General features: G+C 48.2%; 1 protein-coding gene across 1 annotated transcript; it reads right to left on the bottom strand.

Moving 5' to 3' along the window:
* Nucleotides 1-2,714: 2,714 nt before the first annotated feature.
* On the bottom strand, nucleotides 2,715-23,040 carry RAB12 (RAB12, member RAS oncogene family). The gene is made up of 6 exons (XM_043889040.1): nucleotides 22,578-23,040; nucleotides 12,403-12,463; nucleotides 7,767-7,905; nucleotides 5,829-5,918; nucleotides 5,024-5,128; nucleotides 2,715-3,904 (listed from the first exon to the last, which is right to left on the bottom strand). The coding sequence occupies exons 1-6, from the start codon at nucleotides 23,023-23,025 to the stop codon at nucleotides 3,791-3,793; spliced, it is 957 nt and encodes a 318-aa protein (XP_043744975.1). The 5' UTR covers nucleotides 23,026-23,040; the 3' UTR covers nucleotides 2,715-3,790.
* Nucleotides 23,041-23,657: the final 617 nt, after the last annotated feature.

Raw genomic sequence — 23,657 nt, 5'->3', positions numbered from 1 at the left:
GCATACCATTTTCCATAGCGGCCGCACCATTTTACATTCCCACTGGCAGTGCATACAGGTGGCAATTTTTACACAACCCTGCCAACGCTTGTTTTGTTCTTTGGGTAACAGCCATCCTCAAGGGTGTGAAGACATCTCAGTGTGGCATTTCCCTAATGATCACTTTCTACCCATTTAAAAGGTTTTTGTTGTTGTTGTTGTATGGATACAATTTTTGGTCTATTACCTTTATTATCTTTATGAAGTCTTCTGTTTCAAATTATGGAGTGAAGAGCTGTTTTCAGGGCTGAAGCACATTTCAACAAGTTGGGGCAGATCCTTAATGGGCTGAGAGCCCCCAAGCTAACCATGGGCTTCAGCGTCTGACTCTATAGGTAGAGCTGATGACCCGTGGGCCTGCTGAATCTGAGACACACCCTGAGTCTCTCCCAGAGGCTTCAGCATCTGGGGATGGGAGAGCACCCCCGACTTGCCTTTCGGATAATGAATTTTTTCATATAATGAAATCCCCCTCGTTATAACCACAAGCATTTGTGAAGCTGTATTTAGAAAGGTCTGGTGGGTTTTCAAAGAAAGACATCTAGCAGAATTTCGGGGTCCTACTGCTGGCCTTGCCCACTGAGCCATAATCCCCAGTTCCTCCTCGCTGCCCTGGGGCCCTGCTGTCTCTCTTGGAGGAACCTCCCCATGCTGGGCATGTGCGGTGGGTCGTTATCAACAGTGGGTGGACTGGGGCTGGTTCATCTTGTTCTCAGCCTGTCAAAAAGGGTTATCACTTAAGCCTACGGAACGGAGTGGACCTGTTGGCAAACTCACTAAACGCATCAGCTCCCAGAGGCAGGTTTCAGAACCCTTCTCAGTAGTGACTGTCCCATTACAGGAACGAGACTCGCTTCAGGTTTTGCATGCAGATGGTTCACTACATTTCCGGAGCACTGCCTGGTCTCTAGCACGAGAACATCACCCATTTCCAAGGAGCGGCCAGCTGTTCAAAAGCCATAACCCAGGAGGACGGCAGTGCATGCTGTACTACAAGGTCTACTTTTTCCAGAGGTTCCAGTTTGACAGCCTGTGGACACACTGTCCTTCTAGTCTGTGCTGCCACTGGCCGGGGCGCGGCTCCTTCCTGAAGGCCGAGGAAGAGCCCCCACCTCCGCCTGGGCTCCCCAGCTCTGCACCCACCCTTCCATGTCAGAAGTTCTGCCCTGCACTCCCGGGAGGGGTCTGTCTGGGGCACCTGATGGTTATCCTTAAAGGCGGAGACTGTCTACGGTCTCTTGGTCACACCCCCACAGCTCCAAGCACAGGGCTGGCCTTACAGCAACCACCTGTGATCACCAAAGCATCACAGCGTCAACACCAGCCTGCATGTCACGTCCTGACCCACCCTCAGCTGCAGTCTGTGGTCTACTTACAAGTTCTAGGCAATGAATAATCTGTACGGCAAGCACTTTCTCCCTGCTAACACAGGCCGCTTGTGGAGGAAAAAACAACTTTAGGTGGTTTTACAGCTTGAGGAAAGCAAGACAAGAATTTCTTGTTTTGTTGCAACCTCAACTAATATGCATGCCTCTGAGTTTTTATTTTTTTAAATCTTTTGGCTGAGCTGCTTGGCATGTGGGACCTGAGTTCCTGACCAGGGACTGAACCCTGTGATGGAAGTGGGGAGCCTTAACCCCTGGACTGCCGGGAAGTGTCACCTGTCAGTTTCACATTCAAAACTTTAAACCGTGAGTTAAACAAAACCACCTACCAATTTGACCCGGCACTTCAGGGATCCAGGAAGGAGAACAAGACGACTTGCAGGGAGCGGTGTAACCACTGGTGCCTGCGGTGAGGCTGAGCTGAGGGTCCTCGAGGAGCTGCAGCAGCCAGTCCGAGGTCACTGCAGGGGCCCGAGAGGAGCGGGAATGCAGGTCCCGTATCCACTCCTCCCAGCCCCTAGAGCCCCTCCCAGTAGCAGGTCTAAGGGGAAGGGCAGGTGTCCTCCAGAGGAGGGCCAGAGCACCAGAAGGTGACGTGGAGTGAGACAGCAGGTGAGTAATCGACATGATCCACGCCTAGTTGTCCGATGGTAAAGGGCACAGACGTTACAAAGAACATTTTCATGACGACGCTATCTGCAAACACACACATATTTCACCATGTAAAGTGTGCAGCCCAGTGACACTAAGTACATGCACATGGGTGTACAACTATCACGACCATCCTTCATGATGTTCTCATCTTCCAAAGGCAAACTCTGTCCAGGTAAACACTCACCCCCCGCCCCTGGCACCCACCAGGCTGCGTCTCTGGCCTTGACTGTTCCAGGCCCCTTGGTGAGTGACCCTGTACTGGGTCTGTCCTTCTGTGCCTGGCTTATCTCACTCAGCATGATGTCCTCAAGGTTCATCCATGCTGTCCATTCTCCTGCCGATGGACACTTGGGATGCTTCGTTTGGCTACTGTGAATAAAGTTGTGAACATTAATGTACAGCATCTGTTTGTGCCCCAACTTTCAACTTTTGGAGGTGTGCACTCAGGACTGGAACTGCTGGGTCATACTGCAGTTCTATGTCTAAATCTTTTGAGAAAGTATTGAAATGTTTTCCATGGTGAAGGAGGCTACATTTTCCTTATCAAAAACACTCAAAAGATTAAGATGTGGAGTTCTGGAAGAATATCATCAGATATGTAATTTATGATTGCACAAATAAGTGTAGCAACTCAACTGTCATTCATAAATACAAAATTTTATTTGCACTTCATTAGTGTAGAAGGACCACAATGCTTCTCATATCACAACACTCAAGACACGCCAAGTTATTCAAATACATAATGACTTATTTACCTTGACTAAACAAACAGTGCAGTTTAATAAAAGATATACCAAAGATAAGAGTTCACAAATTCATTATCAGACCAGGGGGAAAAAAAAAAACACAGTCTAGGCTTAATAGGAATAAGCTTCACCGTCGAGGGGAGAGGTTTTATCATTACAAAGGTATATAGAATGTTTAGGCAAATATGTGTAGGTTCTTTGATATAGTAAAATGCATCTCTTTAAAATTCCTTTAAACAGGATTTGTGTAGGACAGCAGCGTTCTTTTAAAATCTTCTATAGTTTCAAAAACATTTCTTTTATTGAATCTTTGTAGTTCTTAAAAGCACAGAGTGCGTTCATTAGGAAACCAGAGAGATTCTGAGGCCTCAGGACCAATTCAAGTCCTACATTCTAACTAGTTATGTTCTATCATTAATGTGAATAAATAACCTTCAAGACCTTTAAGCAAGCATGGAGCTCGCTTTGTGGGAAACACTCCAATACTTCAAAGATGCTACAGCTGGGAGAAATGTAAATAAAGAAAAAGCATTCAAGGTCGTTTTTCTTCCCCCAAAGTCTTTAGTTTTACAAATTTTCTTTAAAACAGTAAGCAAAGCACCACGGTCTTTCTTTTTATCAGAATATCTCCATCCTCATAATATAGTTAACAAGGACAACTATATTATGTATTTCCAGAAACATTATAGCTCTCATTTCTCCTGTTCTTTGTATCAGAAGTACGACGTTCCCCAGTGTACACACACTAGGCATTGGGATGATGAATGAAATATAATAATTTGGAGGGAAATATGTCATTTATAACCCAAACTTACCCAGGATTGCATATCTGCATATTTACAAGTTAGTGTATAGCTCTGACGTGGATTACAAAGTGCGAGAGGAAATTGTCAAAATGATTGTAGTGCAGAATGCGACCGTCCCCCCGTCCAGGAATCGCGCCCACTTCGCCTCCAAGGCGGCGAGTCAACAGCATCGCACGTGTGGTCTGGGCGGGGGCAGCTCTGGCGGGATCTCGGGCTCCGGTTGTAACGAGAGGATGCTGTTGGACAGCTCGTTCCTGAGCATGTCCAGGGGCATCTTGGGGATAAAGGAAAAGACAAACGCATTGTGACTCGACAATGTAAAGACTCTGCAGACTATACAATTACTGAGGACCAAAGTGTTTTTTTACAGGAAACTCTCTAATCATCAGAGTTCAGTTATACATTCAGCCAGAACCTAAGAACCAGGTTCAGGGAGCTTCAACCATCACACAAAGGCCGTGCAGCCCATCTCACACCCTTTGGCGGAGAGAGCAGACGGACCTCATCAACATTTACTTTCACAGCCCAGGGTGATGGAAACTTAAGTATCAAAAAAACAAAAAAATGGTTCTGTGTTCTCAGGGGGCATACCATTACTAAAGGAAGAAGTACCTTCTCTTGGCAGCTATACAGACAGCCATTGTATTAGACGCTTCTGAATTACATTGCACCAAGGCGATTATGTGTAAAATAATATAAAAACACTTAACGATCTAAGGAATCTCTGGATATAAGCCCAAAGATGCTTAACAATGTGCTGTTGTCCAATGAGGTCATCTTCCTGGTCTGGCGCCATGAAAGGCCGCACCAGACAGGAAGAGCCTTGATGGGAGGCAAGACCCTCACTGTCTGCACCTAACAGGGTTCTTGTGAGAAAACTCGAACAGGAGAGGAGCGAATGTCAAACAAACACAGCCCAGTCTCCCTTGGGCTTCCCCGGTGGCTCAGTAGTACAGAATCCGCCTGCCGATGCAGGAGACACAGGTTCGATCCCTGGATTCGGAACATCCTCTGGAAAAGGGAATGGCAACCCACTCCAGTATTCTTGCCTGGGAAATCCCATGGACAGAGGAGCCTGATGAACTACAGTCCACGGGGTCACAAAGAGTTGGACGTGACTGAGCAACTAAAAAACAACAAATGGTCACAGCCACTGCACCCGTGTGCCAGGCTGAGTGAGGACGTGGAACGTGGCCCTGAGGATGTGGTGACAGGCTGCTGCTGCGGGGGGCTGAGTCCTCAGGCTGGGTCTGCACCCCCAGGTCTCCAGCCTGACCACCGCTGGGGTTTGCTTTCTATAGGAGAGGTTCCCAACCACAAACAGCAAAGAGAATGATGAAGAGGTTCCAGGTTATGTGCTGTCAGGACACAGGATTCTTTTTTTTTTTTTTACCTTTTTCAGGATGTCATCGACAAGCTTCAGGAAGATCTCGTCTACGTTGAAGTTATCCTTGGCGCTCGCTTCACAGAACCGCATCCCGGCTATCTGCTGTGCAAACTGAGAGCACACGTTATTGTTGTGCGTGTGTGTGTGTGAGTGTGTATGTGTGAGTGTGTGTTGGGGGGGGGAGGAGGGGACGACACATGTCTAGCATAAGCACAGGGTCCATAACTGGGAGGGGGAACAGTTCTCAGGCTTTGGCGTTCAGACAAAGGCTGGGACGAAAGGTCTGGAAAGTCCTGTTTATCCTCAAACATAAAGCTCATTTACATTTGAACTTTAATGTAGGAAAGTGCAGCAACTTCCTACATGATGAGAAATCAACAAAACACAGGCTGTGAGGTGACACCAGGACCCTCAAGTAAAATTACGTGCACAAGTGTTTAAACTGTACTGTACCCAACATTTAAAATGTATCCAAAAAAGTAAAATGCGAGTGTCATCGATTTTCTGAGGAAGGTTAGCATTAGAATAGGAAAACATCATGAATGCAATGACATGGGTTAAAAGAACATTTCTCTGTATAAGATGTCAGGTAGGACAATAAACAATGCTGTGTATTTTCATGTGTCTTTTCTCCTCCATTTGAAAAATGAATTTAACGGAGCAGGAAGTTAACCAACGCAAACAAAGACGAAGGATGTGACTGACTGCACTTTTCTCAATTCTGAACCGTAAAGTAATTTATTAGAAGGGAAAGCACGCAGGGGGCTCACTGCACGGACACGGGTCCCCCCCCACTGCCCACTCTTCTCACCTTTTCACCCTGCTGTCTGCTGATCTCTCTGTCAGTTTCACAGTCCAACTTATTTCCAACTAAGAGAAGCTCCGCATCTTCCGAAGCATACTGTGGGATCGCAACAACAGGAGCGAAATCTCAAAGCCGGCACGTCACACACGAGGGAGACACAGCCCCAGGCCACACCTCTCACCCCTCTGAGCATCTGCTCTGACCTAGAGGGGGCTCCCGCTGGGCGCAGGGCAATGTGGTCACAGGCACGAGGAATCACGGATGCTCTCAGCTCTTGACCCATGACTCCCAGGAAGTCAGTCCTTAGGGTAGCCTAAGGACTGACTCGAAATACAGGCAAAGCTTTGTACTCAGTCAAAAAAAACCTAAAGATCCCACAAAGTGGGTCAAGAATGAAATAAGTTAAGGTACATAAGAGAGTGAAGCCATAAAAAAACAGAAAATATGCTCTGGAAGAACAGGAAGGTGACACACGAAGCCGCCCGGGATAGAATATTTAGTGAAATAACCATGACCTGAAACGACACGCAGTACAGACGCAATCTGGGTTTTCTGGGTGACAGCTACAGACTGTTTCAATTTGCTTTTGTGCTTTTACTTGGTTCTCTAAATCTTCTATACTGACAAGGTACTGTTAATTTTATGGTCAGGAAAAGTTAACCTGCATTTCTAAGTTTTAAAAAAACATGCAGGCATAGAAGAGTCTCTCTCTTTAAAAAGGTCAAAGCTGTCTCAAGTAACTCCCTGAGTTCACATGATGGGAGACGGACTTCCACAATGGGTACCCGAGTGGTGACCTCGGGCCAGGTTAACCAGGGAGCTCGTCTCCCTGCCAGTAATGGGGTGACAGTTAACAGTGCCCCCAACGGGGCTGGTAAGGGGAAGAAACGGGAGCACAGCTGCACAGAGGGAGGAGCGAGAGCCGGGGATCAGACGGAGGAGGGCAGGTTCCCCAACAGAGGTGCCCTTCACACCGAGGCCACTGCCTCCCGGTAGCTACGTCACTTGGTTCTGAGCCGGCAGCGAGGATGCCCCTGTCTGGGGTCCTTGGGAGCACACCCTGCGGCCCCAGAATCCCAGAGTACAGACCCAACCCTGGTTCTGACATCTCCGTAACCCTGGCAGCCAGGGTCTCCAACACACTTTAAAGAGACACACATTGAAAATGCGCTCGGTAAGACCTGCAAAGAAACATTCTCCACCATCATCTAACAGACGGGTTTAATACAATCTGTAAATGAAATCAGATTTATAATATACGAAGTGTGCTTGTTATGCAAAGGAGCTAAACCTCAAATTACTAAACGAGGGGGAAACAACTCTCAAATGTGGCCACTGTTTACACACATCTCACCCTCAACGGCTTTGTCTACTCATTTCTTAGTGGGGGACCCACAGGTTATATAAATTCAGTTTATTTCTACATAGTCAACTGTGATCCAAAGGATAAAATCTTTAGTTCAAAATGAGGGGGTGAAGGCCGTCTCTAGTTTTGCGGGCAGAGGTCCAGTGGGTGACTGAGGCCTCAGCATGCCCCCAGGCACAGTGGAGAAGGCAGGCCCTGGGAGGCTGTCACTCTGAGGACACACGCAAAGAGAGCGCTCACGTGAACTTTCTGCAGAAATAATAAAATCTGTCCTATATCTGATTCCACGGAAGCAGCTTGCCCCTGTGGGATGACCATGTGTGGGCTTTGATGTCAGACAGCCCAGGGACCAGAACACCAATCCAGGCTTCCTCATGTACAAGCTGATCCTGAAGACATTCCAGCTCTTCTCTGCCTCACCTGTGATGCAGGACTATGCACCTACTTTGAATGCAGTCTGGATTAAGTGACGTTCGGGATGGAAAAGCACGCTCCACAACTGTTTCCCTTCTTCCTGTTGTCACTATTAACACCCACAGCGGAGAGTTCACATCTGGGAGAGAAACGCCAACACCTACCTTATCGATCATCTTCATCCATTTTGGCAAATCATCGAATGTCTCCTTCTTAGTGATGTCGTAGACTAATATGATCCCCTTGGCACTTCTGTAATAAGCTGAGGTAATGCTGTTGAATCTCTCCTGACCTGCCGTGTCCCTGAGAAACAGCAGCAAAAGTCAGTCCCCGAACAGGGCGCACAGGGAAGACTCAGCCCAACCGTGACAACTCCCCACAGGTCTGTGCACGTTCGGTATTACTGGGGGCAGCTTCTCTGAGCTAGGTGCGTTCAAAAATCATAAGGAAGTCCCAATTTCTCCCACACCAAGATTCTGAAAAGAAGTAAATGTCGTGTATAACAGTGGAAAGTGCAACACCCCATAACTTGATGGTTATCAATGACAAAATGTACGGGTGACATTTAATTTAAACAATTTAAGCCTAGCAATCTCTATTAACCAACCTCAATGGTGAGTATCTTATCTGATTTTGCTGATAAGACGACCAACAGTCCCCACTAACGAAAAGTGCTATGGTCTTGTCATTTTCTTGGTCCTTCAAACAGGTAAAGGAGGAAGAGGACCCCCAAACTTTGCAAACACAGTCAGGTTGACTACTCTCTGACCGTGACCTTGATATCTAAAGCTTTCTCTCTTCTCCAGGAAAAGCTGACGTTTCCACAGGAAGACATACATGTATTAACAGTGCACACAAGCTGGCCGGGACCCACTTTCTCCACCTAGGAAGCTGAGAAACTGCGTGAGAACTATCACAAATGTACAAATGAGGCTCAAGAGAGCAGGCCTTCTGACCAGTAAAATGATTTCTTTTAAGCTGATCTGTAATTTAGCTTTTCCCAAAGAACCCTAACTCTCAGCACACTCCGGGAGCCCCGTGACACAGGTGGCTTGTGGTGGAGAAAGCAAGGGGCAGCGGGGGACACAGAAAATGAGGTTCTTCCTTGCAAGATGCTCACAGACTCTCACAGGACAGCGCTGAGCTTCCGAAAGGGGGAGACACTGAAACCTCTTCCAAGTGCACTGGATGGGGTGAACCTTGTGGGGTCGTGTCCCTAATGTCCCTAACACACACATCGCAAAGGTACTATAGTTTACGCCTTTGTTCCAGGCTAGACTCGCCACCAAATTAGCTCCCCTTAGGGATGTGTCATCATGCCAAACAATGAAGCCTGTCGGCAAATTCCTTTTCACATAAAGCAACGCCGACACTTTGCCCCAGGGGATTGAAGACTCCCCTGTGCTCTTCCAAGGCTGGAAGGCCCAGGGGCTTAGGCTGGTCTGCTTTGTCCACCAGGGTCCAGGGGGCCTGGCCTACCACAGGCCCTCCATCTACATATGCAAAACAAAAGGCAAAACAAAAGGCTACATGTCCAAAATACAGAAAGTGGATGCCAATTCAAGGCAATATTTTTTGACTCAAAACTGCCCCCAAACTGGATTCCTGAAGAATTCAGGACAAAATAAAACCAACTTGCAGACACTAAAAGGCACCTTCCAATCAGGTGAGAAGGAACTGACTCAGATACTGCTTCATTCACAGGAGGAATCAGTGAATAAAATTATTCCCAGGACCCTAGGCATTTAGGGGCATAATTAATACTTTCAAAAAAAAGTATCTTCCTGACTGTGGTTTCTCTTCCTATCACAGTGCTGGCTTGTTCAAGTTAGGGTTTGATAACACAGCTCTCACTTCTTTAAAAAGCAAAAATAACATGTTTTTCCACTCTGAAGTCTGGGGTTAGCACATTATAGCTGCAGCACAAATTTAAAACAGCAACTGGGTATAAAGTCTTCACCAAGCATTTGGGGAATTATGTGCTCTCGTGAGTATAGATGGTTAAGTAGTTTTATGATGGCTTTTAGCGTAAATCAGTTTCACATTTGTTTCTCTAAACATTCAGTTAGGATTCAGAAATTGGGGGCTGAAGAACAGAGACATTAGACATAATACAAGCTTTTGGAAAATCATTTCGAGGCTGCTGTGGTAAGAACACTTAACATGAGGTCTGACCTCAGAAGCAGGAACAACATAGCTCCGCTACCCACAAGCATGACATTGCACAGCAGATCCCTGGGAGAGGTTTTAATAAAAACCCAACAATCAAAGAGTTGGGATAGTAATAGGCATTTCTGATATTAAGATTCCGTGGAAAATCAAACGGCAGCCCAGTCCAGTATTCTTACCTGGGAAGTCCCATGGACAGAGAAGCCTGGCAGGGGGCTAGTCCTGTCCAGGGGGTTGCAAAGAGTCGGACACAACTGAAGCGACTCAACAACAACAAACGGTTAGCGTACAAGACGCCAGCGAGGAAACATCAAGGCCATTCCCTAAACTCCATCTCTGTGACCAGTTCTTGACTGTGTGAGGCAGAAAAGCATCTCCACTGAAGAGAATAATCCATATTTCCAAAATATCTGGGTTGCCAGAGTTTTAATTTTCTATTCCTCTCCAAGGCTCCTTTATTTGATCATTTCCCCACTGAATTATCTGCTCTCACAGATGGTCAGAGAGCAAGGTAAATAGAATCCAATTCAGTTCAGCAAGTATTTATTAAATTCCTACTCTGAGCCAGGACCGCAAAAATTCCACCCCAGTCTCCACGTCTCACACAGCTGGACAGTAATACAATACCAATGCCCCGGTCGGGCTTTTATCTATCCAACGAGATGTAGAATCCTCACATTCCCACCTTTATCTCAAAGAACCTTAGTTTCCACTGTAATGACCGAGAGTTGACTTTCAGAGATTTACAGTTTATTACCATCAGCCAAATCATCATTTATTGTGGGTGGAATATGATATTATTATTATTATGTCTCTCTCTGCTTTGGGGGCAAATTGAAAACTTCCTGCCATCCTTTTCCCCCAGTTTGGTACTACAACCATGCTTTGAAAAAACCATCATTTTTCTGTACTTACTCTATTTGGTGAAATGACACAATTCTTAATTTGCAGGAATCAATGTCAGTGTATGAAAGTTCCACCTCTTCAAGCAGAGAATGAAAGGAAACAAGCTTGATGTCAACACAGGGACTCCAGTGGAAACCAAATTCGCCAACAGTGAGCACTGGACCGAACAGGAGACCTTCCTATGGAGCACCTTGGGGGTGGGGGGCATGCCATGCAGCACGTGGGATTTTAGCTTCCCAACCAGGGATCAAACCCACACCCCCTGCATTGGATGCTCCGCAGGGGCTTGGCAGTGGAAGGGGGAACTTCCACTGGACTGCCAAGGAAGTCCCCCATACGGAGCATCTTAATTATGTGTTCGTCTTGACGCAGGAGGCCAGCTTCTCAGCTTCAAGTCCATCTCAACACAACAGCTGGAAGCCTCTGTGAGTAATTTCCAGGATAGGTGCTGCTGCTGCTGTTAGGTCACTCAACTGTGTCTGACTCTTTGTGACCCCAAGGACTATAGCCTGCCAGGCTCCTTGTCCACGGGATTTCCCAGGCAAGAATACTAAAGTGGGGTGCTATTTCCTTCTTTCCTTCCTTTCCTTCTGCAGGGGATCTTCCCGACCCAGGGATCGAACCCACGTCTCCCGCACTGGCAGGCGGATTCTTTACCACTGAGCCACCATGTGGATGTAAATTCATGAATCTACATTCGGGTTGACGTCTTATTTTAGCTATACTTACACCAAGTTCTATATACATACACGTAGACACACTTCAAGCAGAGATGGGAAAATGGTCCTTTTTCTAACCACAGATGATCAAGGAACTTCCCAAAGACACGAAAAACAAAAACACAAGACAAAAAAGCAACCCCCGTCACCCCCAGTCCTTCAGGCGGGTGGAACAGTCAGCGATGACCCACGGGACGTTACCTGACAGCCGGCGGGCACCCCACTCGGGGGCGCGGGTGGGGGTGAGACATGGCACTAACACGGAAGCACTAGGTGGCGATGGAGCCGCCGGCGCGGCAGCAATGAACGCGATGGAAGCGACACACACACGGCGGACAGACAGAGCTGAGGTCGACCTGCGAGAGGAGTTAGTGGCTGAGACGCTGCGGCGAGACGGTGTTAGCAACAAGGGCGGCCCAGATGCCACTCCCTGCTCCAGAGGGGCTCCTCCCGGGTCCCCAAGGAAGGGTGGCTGAGCGGCCCCCGCACGGCTGGGTTAGTCTTTCACACGCTCCTGGGGTGCGGGGAGGGGGCTCTGGGCTCCCCGCACGGGGCACAGAGGAGCTCAGGGCACGCGTGTCCCATCGAGGACACGCCCGAGGGGGACATGCCCAAGATGTGGGGGCCGGGCGGGAGGGAGCACACTGGCCTTTCTCCGGGTGCTTGCAGAGTAAGTAACTCTGAACACGTGTAGACGAGCACTGGAGGGACCGGCTCAGCGATCACGGTTTGTCGGACGACGTCAAACTAGAGACTAAAGGCTCCAAGCCAGACACCGTGGAAGTATCACAACAGTCTCTCCACGACCCCCGTGGCAATCGGGGCTGAGCTACACAGGCTCTTTCCTGAATGCTCTCTAGAAGGAAGCTCTGTTCACTTCCCTTGAAGGAGAGCGGAGGAGAGGAAATGCAGGAGAGACAGACCAGCTCTGACGGTTAATTGTATTAGACAAGCGTGTGGACTGCTGAACACACACGGTGATAACCGGGTGCAGGGCCCCACTTACCAGATCTGTAGCCTAATTTTCTTTCCTCTTAGCTCTACGGTTTTGATCTTAAAGTCAACACCTGTAAATAAAACGGACGAAGATGAAGCAAAAACAAGGCAATCTGTCAGAAAAGCAGTACTATTTGTATGCCGTTGGAAAAACCAAAAAACTGACCACACTGAATTCCAAAATGGGAGAGAAGAAATCTGCTGGTTCCCGAGTCGAGTACACTCTGTGCTTCTCTGCACAACGCATTAGCGTATGTTAGGTTCTACCCCGAACTGGAGATGAAGCACTTGCTATTTGTAATCGAGTTTAACACTACTAGAGGTGCAGCTTAAAATCCACTTAAAAATCACAATGAATCATTACACAAACAAACAATGGCTTTATACACATGCTATCTTGGGGGGAAATTCTTAACGTGGAGCACTGGAAACTCAATCTTGATTTCAAACAGCCACAGTCCGAATTAAGAAATTATTGTAATAAATTCTTTAGCATTCACAAAAGTGACTTTATTATATCGCCAATAGTGTGGAAGAGGAATTCTTTTTGAAAAATTTTACTCATACACATTAATTTTATTTTTAAAATTACTTAAATAGTAGCAAGCAAACCATGACAAACCTCCATCCTTCTCCAGTTCAGCCCTTAAGGCTTCAGATAATTTTTTAGAGCAAATTTTCACCTGTGGATATTTCCTTATCTACTTGTCAGTTACAGAAAACTTCAATATTTTTTAAATACAAATTTCACAATATTTGTGAAATAATATAAAACAGTATTTTTTTTTCTTTTTTTTTTTTCCCTCCCCTCCCCTCCTAAAACAGTATTTTTTACACAATTCTCACAACTAAGAAAAAAAAAAATAACCAGCTAAAAAAAAATAACGCCAGCTAAATGTGGGAAGTGGAAACCTAATCTCTATGGGAACTATTAATATTTTTTGGCTGCTTTATGGATCCAGGGTCCCGATGCTGCGAGGTGGAGGATGAAGGGGGCACGGCATAGCTCTTCAAAGTCAGATGATGTTCCTGAGGTGACGGGCAAGGCGTGTGACTGACTTTTATAATTAGCAACATGCTGCAGACATCAATGCAACCAGAAGATGTGTTTACAAGCCTGGGTGGGACTGAGGTCTGTACAACAGAGAAACGTGGCAGGAATATAAAAAGTCATGGCTGGAGAAGAGGCTACGGCACCTCGCACCTGGTTCTTACTCGCTCCCCTAGCCCTGATCTCAAAGCTCATGCAAATGCTGGGGAAGCCAATTTCACTTTCAGTTCTGGAACAGCTTTGCTTTTCCAAGTCAGATGACTCTCAGACAGCCTTGGAACGGGAAGCGTGTCTGTACACAACCAACATCCTCAAGCAGAGACCAAGCGGAATCCTTTGTGCTTCAACCACAGGGAAGCGCAGAGCCTAACGCGATATTCTACGAGTCACAGAAACCAGCCTGCACCTATGTGCTATGGTCTGATTTTGAAAAGGCACAGCTCAGACAAAACCCCTTCTTCCTGATATCAGCATAAAGCTAGGGCCTCACCCTGTTACTCTGTGAGGGCGATTTACAAATCTAATTCACACTGTATCATGGCCACTATTCTGTTTTACTTTTGTTTCTAGTTTGTTTGGTTTTTTTTCCAGTTTTATTTAGGGGAGCTGGCCACTTTTGTTACAACTTGTTGCAGCGGCTGCCACATTTTACTGAAAAGAGCTAGCAGATAAACTTCTCTTGTGAGCTCTGCTTCAAGTTAAGGACAAGAATCTCTAGAAACAGCACAAATAATTTTTGTTTTGAGTAGGCTGTTTTCTCTGCTAAGAACTGCTCTCAAGTCTGATCATGTCTTTTTTTTTCAACCAACTTGAACAACTTTCTGACTTTAGCAGTCCTGAACTATATTTTGTAATCACAAAGTTTAATGAATAAAAATAAAGGAAAGGGTATTAATAGTCAAAAGTAGGAATAAGTGGTAATGTTATCATGTGATTATAAATACACTGCTAAGCAAAGATGAACAAACAGCAAACAGGATGAAGAACGTGTTTAGTCCAAACTACCTAGTTTTAGTGAGTAGATTAAAGACATTAACAACAATAGAAAAATATCCAGTGGCTAAATCTAAAATTCCACGAAAGGAAAAAGCTCATTAAAATAGTGCTTGCTCTCAAATGAAGTCTCTTTTACCATATAAGAGCCACTAGGTTAGCTACTGATGGCTGGAAACTTACTCCAGTCTATGGCTTAGAAACAAATCTTTACATCAAAGTATACAGCTACACATTTTTAAAAAGCTTTTTTACATTAGGTAAAAAATATCTCTTAGTGTCCATTGTTAACATTTGCAGGTCACAGAAATTATAATGATCCTGAATAAAAGGTAGAAAGTCACCAACCACTTCAAGGAGGGGATTAGTTTTGGGAAAAGTCAGCACAGAATCTCCTGACTGGACAGGAGGGCCCAGGATCAATGTTTATAAACAGACAAGGGACCAAAAAAAGTCGTAGCTTTTATTGAAAACCCATTTCCTACAGTGTCCTGACCATCCGGGGAAGCAAGCAGCTACAACTCTGTTGGGTGGTAGAGGCAGTCCCATCCTGAAGACCTGAGTCATCCAGACCTAAACTGACAGGCACTTGGTGAAACAGAGCCCTCTCTGCTCTCCTCTCCCGGAGAACCTCCCCGTCTGCCCAGAAGCCTTTTCAGGCTCAGGGGTCCCCTTCTGCGCCTCCCGACGGCTCACCTCCCCCCTCCCTCCCAGTCCTGCCCGTCCAGCCCTGCCCCGTGGCTCCGCTGGTCTCCCCCAGGTGACAGAACAGGCGCCTTCTCAGGACAGTCACCTCTGGCGCCTAGAATGCTGCCTGGCACAGGGCAGCGGTCCAGTAAATCTGATGGAGACCCGCCCCTCTTCTCCATCGAACGCTGGGTGTGTGTTTAAATTGTAGGAAGGAAGTACGGATGCCCTGTTGTGAGCCCGTCTGGCGGGCAGAGCAGCAGGATTCAGGGTGCCTGGCACACACGCATCACCCTGGAACCTGAGCATTCCATTTCTCCTACAATCCCGGCTCGTGGTTGTTTAGCCCCTACGTTGTGTCTGACTGTCTTGTGATCCCACGGACTGTAGCCCACCAGGCTCTTCTGTCCACGGGATTTCCCAGGCAAGAATACTGGAGTGGGTTGCCAGTTCCTCCTCAAGGGGATCTTCCCGACCCAAGGATTGAACCCGTGTCTCCTGAAGCAGCAGGTGGATTCTTCACCACTGAGCCCCCAGAGGAGCCCTCATAACTCCTGTTTCCGGTGGAACATCCTTATCGGAGGGGCAGTCTTCATATGCCCAGGTCCTCTCCCTAAACACGCCGCCCCCATCCCCCAGGGGATTATCACAGGAACCGTTTACTCAGTCATCGAGACCGGAAGTGATCCACTAAGAGAATGTCCTGCTGGGTAACAGGGGTCTAAGTCTTCCTAAAAATATTTCCATCAGGAAGGACACAGGTCACAGGCTGTAATCTTTCTGTTGTATAGACACGACTATTCTATTCAAGTCTTTCTTGATCTTAATTCCCTTTAATAATGATGACAGTGTCTATCAGACCCCTGAGCCCGGCATGCAACATGTGGGCTCCCTCAGGAGCCCAGCAAGCTGGGCGCTATGCTAGTAGAACAGAGGAGAGACCAAGGTCAGATCACTTCTGCTAGCTGAGTGGCAGAACCTAGGTTCAAATTTATAACACTGTCCACAACCAAAGGTTGTTATAGAAGTCAAACATGTGGAAACAGGGAAAGTGTGAAAATCTTCTGCAAGTGGCCCAGGTCACCATAACTGTTCTTGAAGCTCTTCAAGAACAGAGCTTCACCTGGCCCTGTCACCTCTGTACACTGTTGTTTCATAAATCTCAGCAAGAGCATAAAGAATTGTACACAGTGCTGGTAAGATTTCGAGGCTCCCCGGCAGGCGAAACATATCCAAAAAGAACATTACCGTGTTACTTTTTGCTGAGGCATAAAAAGTCACAAAAATGAAAATAGCAAAAATAAACAGAAGTTTCTTTCTTCACATCCCCTTCCAGCACAAAGTTTAATAAAAGCAGAAATGACCCAGTGGCCCATGCCTGGGATACAGCTGAGTGTTCGTCCCCCCTCACCCACCCCCCCCACAACAACAAGGACTTGGGGTTGGTGTGAGAGTATGATTTTAGTTGACTTCAGTTCAGATACTGCAGTCCATGGGGTTCCAAAAGAGTTGGACACCACTCAGCAAATAACCAACAACAAAACAGGTTCTGGAGGCTGTAGGATTTCACACTTTGAAATCAAGTCTCAGTTCAAGCAGTGGTGACAAATTGTTATTAACTGTTACTGCCAATTTATAAGAACTATCTTGGGATCACAGGCTGGCCTTTCTCCCAAGGACATATATCCTTCACAGTGTCACCCCATCCTGGACGTAATCTTTCCCCTGATGGAGGCTTCCCCGCATTTCCACTGAGTTGACAGTGAGAAAGTAAACTAAGAAATGTGTCAAGGTCACCCAGACGGAGGAACGTTTACTATCAGAAAGCGGTTTCTTGACCATGAGGCCAGCCTTCCACATGACCACTGTCTTTTGGGAGAAAGCACAGACGCATCCCCCCAGGAAAGCACCCTACAAAGGGCAGGCAAGGCAGATGACCCTCCTGTACTGCCCCGGGGGGGTCCCGAACCACAGTTTAATATCATGGGGCTTCTCCTACTTAAGCCGAGCCATGAGAACTCAATGGAACGAAGTAATGCAACTGTAAAATACTTGGATCGCCTCAGAAACAGGTGCTACTAGAATAGTTTAAATGATTGCATGTCATTAAACAACGATCACAGGCCTGAGGATTTCCAGCATCTGCCCTGAGTCTAACAAGACCCGCCTCCTCAGTCCAGACTGGGCGGTCTGTATCCCAGCAAACACAGACCGTCCGCGTCCCTCACCTGCACACACACAGGAGATGGTCCTGCACCCGGCTGGAACAGACATGCCGCACATGAACTTCACAGGCGGGCAGGGGGGTGGAGGCGCCCCGAGGTTACGGAGCACATGGGCCCCGCTTTTCATCACGGCATCTCCACCACTCGCTTCCCCTCCTGCAGGGACCAGCCAGGCGAGCAGGTGAGCTTCCAGCCCCCTGATGGCCGGTGGGTGGAGTCTCACCCAAGTACACACCGCCCCTCAGAAAACACTTGCTGAATGGTGTACAAGGCTATGTTTTCTTTGCAGATTCAAACAAATGCTTAATTAAAACGCTGCTCCTGGCACGCAAGGCTGGAGAAAGCTCTGGCCCTACCAGCAGTCTAAGGAACTCAGGCTGCCTTCTGAAGGCTGTCCCTGCACCCCACAGCTGCAGGGGAGGCAGACTTGAAGGTTCTGGGTCCCTCTCATCGTGCAGAGGCAGACCTTTCTCCTCCAGAGAGAGCTCCTTGGCGAAAGAAAGGCCGAATGCACGTAAGCCAGGTCTTTAAATAGATTTTTATCAGCCCCAACAACCCAATCGCCAACTTTCCACACTTTCTGGGGAAGATAGCTACTTTATTCCACAAATGCATTCTGCACAAGCCTATCAGCATGCTCTGAGTTCATTAAATAAGCCAAACCACATAACGCACAGCGCAGGCTGGCATGAAAACCGGCGCTCCTCGCCCACTCCCGTCTCCCTGAGTCATCCTGTTACATCAGCCCAGCAGGGGAGGGGCTGACGCTGGAGGTCTGGGCTCTGGAGAGGGAATTCGGGACAATTCTCCCTAATTCCCTTGTAAGTGAAATAGTCGAGCAGCTCAGCCATGGCTTCAAAGACTGCCCAGGATCACAGAGGAGCAACACAAAACGCACAGCTTAGCATTTTAATCCAGTATGAAATGTTCATTCTGGGTTTCCGAACAAAACTCACTGACCTAAATTTCCAGAATAAAGTACAAGCAATTTCCCTTGACAGTGGTTCCACTCACTGTGTGTAGGCAAAGCAGAGTAGACCCTAGTGGTGGGATCTCCTGCCTCCTGCCCACTCACGTTCAAGGTCAGCCCACAGACAGCCACTCCTGCACGGGATTCACGGCCACCCGCACCTTGGACCCGCTGGTTCTGTTTCTGGCTCTACTACGGGGCCAGATGAATCCCAGTCACCTGCAGCGCCAGGCTTCCCTGCCTTGGGAGCAGTGAACACAGGGCCTGAAGGGGTGGGCTTGAGAACAGAGACCCCGGCACATGACTGAATACAAACAGGGCTCCACCGAGCGCTCTCATCGTCTAAGACCGCTTATACTCAGGGCCAGGCTGTGAAGTTAAGTTACTGCTGCAAAATGAGGAAAACGTTGACAGTCGTGAGAACCTCAAACTGAGTTCAAAGAACTTTTAAATTCTGATATTCTGTCTTTCATATTTTGGGGGTCTACCTCATGTTATCTTTTTTTTGTTTTTTGTTTTTTTTGAAAAGTTGGTGACAGTGGATTGTTTAAAAAAATGTCCTTACGTGGCAAAATAATAAAAGAATTGGCAATCCTATGTTGGCCTCTGGCACTCTGGAAGAAACTTCACTGTTCAGGAAACTGATACTCTGGTCCAAATGGTCTCACTCCTCCTTTCCCTGTATTTAAATGTATTTTAGTAAATATTTTAAAAGTTTCAGATAGTTGAATGATTAAATATTTAGAAATGAACCCTTTAAAGCATCACTCCCAGAGGAAAGTGACAAATAATGGGGACACAGTTAAAGAGAATCAGTTTCAGTGATACCATTGATGGCACCACTCACCACCTTCACAGGGTTGACGCGGGGCCAAATTAGACAAGCAGGAAAGAGTCCCATCCACATTTTCAGAGTAAAGTGAACTTAAATCCCAAAGGAAGCTAAGGGACAGACAGACAGAAGGAACTCACTTGCAGCCCGGGCCCTGACCACTGCTCACTGCTGGGCCACTGTGGGCGAGCTGTCTACCCTCTGGGACTCTGCTTCCTCATCTGTAAAATGTGGAAACCTTCAGGATTGTTGTGAGATTTAGAAAGAGTGTAGTTTTGCTGGTATACAGTATGTGCTCAAGAAACTGTAGCTACTGCTAACAGAATGTAACCCTTTACACACAAAGACAAAATAAATTACTTATCCAAAATCACAAGCTAGTTCATGGAAAAGCTTAAATCAAGAGCTGAGGTTTTTTAGAATGCTTTTCTAGAAATGTAAAGTTGCTGGGAGTGGCGTAAGGGGTGCTGCCTGGTAAAAACATTTTGATCCAAACAAAACGAACAGCAAGCTTCCAATAGTTATATAAGAAACACAGGTCGACATGGTATTTAGAGAGCTGTGAATTTCTACAGCCAACCAGTTATTTTTTTCTCCTGTTTCTCAAACTTTGAAAAGCTGTATCTGTCAAACCATGCTGGCCACATCAGACTAACTCAATTCCATGAATATGAAATACCATTTGAAAGTAATACTTCACCTGGACAATTTTCACTAAATAGGTCAATTATTAAAAGTCTTTTCAGTTTCATACCCTGGTGAGTTCCGCGTGTCTTTTAAACCAAAACAACTTCTGGTTTGATCAGTAATACAACAATAACAAAACCAACATTTTGTTCAGTTGTAATTTGGTAAAATAGGCTCATTATCTCAAATCCCTCAGGGTTTCTGCTATGCTTCTTTACAGAAAGTCCGGCGAGACTGCCTGGCTTTATCAAATGCTCACTGGAGGTGCTGCTTCCAGTCTGAGGTGGGCTGGGGGCGTCACTAAGTGACCCTCCTGGGTCCACAGCGCCTGCACAAGGTGGGTGGTCTTTTCCAGACTCTGCAGCTGGACGGGGTGAGGCCGGCGGAACAGGATCTGTGCAGAGTCCGTGGAGGCGAAACTCAACCATGCTCCTCAGTAGGACCCTGCGAGCCACCTGCTCAGGTGGGGGTATTCAGGTGAGGCAACCCCAGCTACACCACACCCAGTGCCGCATGTACACTTGCTTTTCTAAGGAACTCAAGGAATGAACTTATCTCTACAGCATTCCAGAGCAGCGGAAGGTCTTGACCAGCCCCTACTCCACCTGGACTGGAGGGGGGGGGTTTCCCCGCACTCCCCAGAAGGTCTGCAGACATCACATTGCCCTAATCGCTCTGGGGCATCCCCAGGAACCCCCTTCCCCACCCCTCAGTCTGGACAGAGACTGTCCTCCTCACCACTGAGGCCCCCATGGGTAGCACAGCACCCGCACACAGTAGGTGCTCAACAAGTGATCTGATATGTGGAAGGGAAAAGCGACTCAGAGGCAGAGATAGAAGGGAGGTTTAGCTAACTTCCTCAAAGTGTTCTCACAGTCTGGGTCAGACCAGAAGTTATCATCTTTCTCTGAACTTCCCACAAATAAACACTTAGCAAGCCAAGGACTACAGGCTATGTATGGAGAAAATAAAAACAAGCAAGACAAAGTCAAAGGGCACAAGGGACCCCAGCGGCTGGGGCTGGGGAGGCATGTATACATGTGCATTTATGTTTGTTTGTTAAGGGGACAAAGAAACTGACTGCCTGGCCCCCTCCTGACTCCCAAGTACCCGAAGAAACTGTCTCCCTGCCAGGGCTGTACCCAGAGGCCTTTATGGCTCCAGCTGATACAGAGGGTCCGCCCTCCATGCTTCATGGCAGCCGAGGTCTTCCAGCATTCATTCCCAATGTCCCCTAATGACTGTAGGGGTGCTGCTGCACTGTGGCCCCAGCTTAGGAAACCCCTCCCCACCTCCCCTCTGCCCTGTTCTACAGCACATCACCCTCCGTCTCACTCTCCATGCACCAAACCCTATTATCCACCTAGCAGGCCTGTGCTGGTTTCTCTACATCACATTGTACAACTGTGTTATTCTTCATTTTTGTATATTTTTAAGTATCGAGCCATAAAAGATGGATAATTCTGAATTACTTTTAGTTCTATTTTACTTATGCCAGGTACAAAACTTAACAGCACAAACCATCTTCTGATGGTTGAATAACTTCATGTACTTTATATGATCCAAAATTGGGTATTTGAAACAGGTCTAAGCTACACTACTGAACTTTAATCTCATAGTTTCAAGGCCAAGATCTTAACAACAAACAGGGTACAGAGAGCACAAATACATCCAAACTGATTTATTATTAAAAAGTATGAAAGGAAACACGTTCTCACAAACAAAACAAAAAGATAATGTGAAAAGTGTAAGATTAGTCTTTCAATAAGCCATTTCAAATGGAGGGGTCTTCTGTAACATGACAACAAGGCCAATTAATCTCCCAATTGTATCACCTTGGAACTATCTAAATACACAAGTGGTGTGTGGAATGAATGTTTCAGTTCTGAATTTCATGATTATATACTATGTATTATTTCTTGGACCCCCCCCTAGGGGAATCCACCCACCCACCCATTACAGAAGGTGATTGATCTTCCCCTCAAACAACTATCTCATCTGAGGGGTTCCCCTTTGACAGCTTCTAAGGGGTTTTCCAGAGAAACAACTGTTACACAGTGACTGGACAGACCTCAAAGCCAAGGCCTATACATGTGACTCCATCAGAAAACTTCCCTGCAGTTTCAATTTTACATTCTGAGGACAGGCCACTTCCAGGCCCAGGCGGTTCCTGTAATAACCTGGCTGACCCCTTCACCCAACTGGCAGTGAGGCGCCGGGGGGCAGGGGGCGGGAGGTGCCCTTCCCACTTGGGGGTCCCCTGGGTTATTTGAAGTCACAGAAAACCACAGCTGAAGCCCTTTTGCCCACACTCATAGTTTAAAGAAGAAACTTCTTAGTCTTACTCCGAATATTATCCACAGACCCTCTTCCACAGGGGATTTAAAACTCCCATTATTTCAGCACAACATAAAATTGAGTTCAAAATTAGAAAAACAAGTCGCGTGGACAGTGGAAATGCCCCTCCTCCTAGGAAGACAAAGCTAAAGCATCACAATTCCCCAGAGGGGACCACTCCGGCCATCCAGCCAGGGCACAGCTCGTGTCCACCACGCTGCCCGCCTGCCCCCCTTCTTCCTAATGAGGAGTTGGGGGGGGGGTGCTCCGGTGGAGAGATGCTCACACCGTCCCAGGCCGGACAGGCCCCGTGCATCCCCGGCCTCGAGACGGCCAGGGCGGGGGCTCCGTCCAGTCCGGGGGATGCAGGGGCCCCCGGGGGCCCTCCCCCGGCCCGCCTTACCTACGGTGGACTTGCAGGCCTCGCAGAAAGTGTCGTCGGTGAAGCGCTCCATCAGGCTGGTCTTGCCCACGCCGCGGGAGCCGATGATGATGACCTGCAGCTTGAAGTCGGCCGGCCTGGGGGGCTGCTTGCGCCGGCGGGCCTGGCCGCCCGACAGCGCCGGGGAGCCCGCGCCCAACCCGCCGCCGCCCGCGGGCCGCCTGTGCAGCGCGGCGCCCGGATCCATGCACGCATGCGGCCCCCCGCGCCCCCGCGCCCCCTCGGCCTCCGCCAAGCGCCGCGGCTCGGGCCCGGGCTGGGCGAGCGCGCGCTCGAGCGGCCCCGGCGGCTCGCGGGCTCCGCGCTGCAGCTGCGCCGCCGGCCGGCCCCCAGCGTCCGCCCCGCCGCCGCCGCTGCCGCCGGGGGAGGAGGAAGGGAAGCAGCTACTCCGCAGCAGCGGCAGCAGCATCCCGGGCGAGGCGGCGCGACGGCGCAGGCGCGGACGGGCGGGCGGGCGGCGGGGCGGGGCAGGGACTCGCGCGCGCCCCCTGCCGGCTGGAGGACCCCCCGCGCGCGCCTCTAGCTGCCTGCTCGCGCTCCTTCCTTGGCCTCCGCTGCCCTCTGGCCCTATAGCCTTTCTTTCTGCGACTTTCACCTTCTGCCTCCCCTCCATCCGCATCCCCTCCTTTCCTTCTTCCCTCCTCCTGTCCCTGCTGTCATTGAGCGCAGCCCACAAATACTAGGCCCGTGCGATAGCCGTGTCCCCCAAATCTGTTGCATGCACTCTGAGATAGTCCCCCTCCCCACCCTGCTCCAGATCACCGCTGCAAACTCGCACTGACCGTCCCCGACCGGCCCCCGCGCCGACCCCCGCCCCCTGTGGGGGGGGGGTCCCCTGCACCCCCGCCCCGGCTCAGGCCCGGACCCACCTACCCCTCTTGGAAGGCAGATTGACCACGTCTGTCTCATATTTTCCATAGAAAACTCGCCGAAATCAGTTATTTTTAAGTCCTGATTGCTGCCTAATACAAAGTGCATACGTTTTCATTCCGTTTAACTTGTAAATAAAATAAATAGCCTGCTCCTTTGGGGAAGCCCGTG

The sequence above is a fragment of the Cervus elaphus genome, chromosome 27 (genome assembly GCF_910594005.1).
Source record: "Cervus elaphus chromosome 27, mCerEla1.1, whole genome shotgun sequence".
Lineage (NCBI taxonomy): Eukaryota > Metazoa > Chordata > Mammalia > Artiodactyla > Cervidae > Cervus > Cervus elaphus.
Note: the sequence above shows the minus strand (reverse complement) of the source record. Positions and strands in the feature narration are given on the sequence as shown.

Excerpts from the sequence above, each read along its gene's own strand:
- RAB12 (XM_043889040.1), bottom strand. The coding sequence starts at position 23,025 with ATGCTGCTGCCGCTGCTGCGGAGTAGCTGCTTCCCTTCCTCCTCCCCC. Across the intron at positions 12,464-22,577 it reads GGCCTGCAAGTCCACCGTAG|GTGTTGACTTTAAGATCAAA; the intron begins GTAAGGCGGGCC and ends TTTTATTTACAG. Across the intron at positions 7,906-12,402 it reads AAAATTAGGCTACAGATCTG|GGACACGGCAGGTCAGGAGA; the intron begins GTAAGTGGGGCC and ends GCTGTTTCTCAG.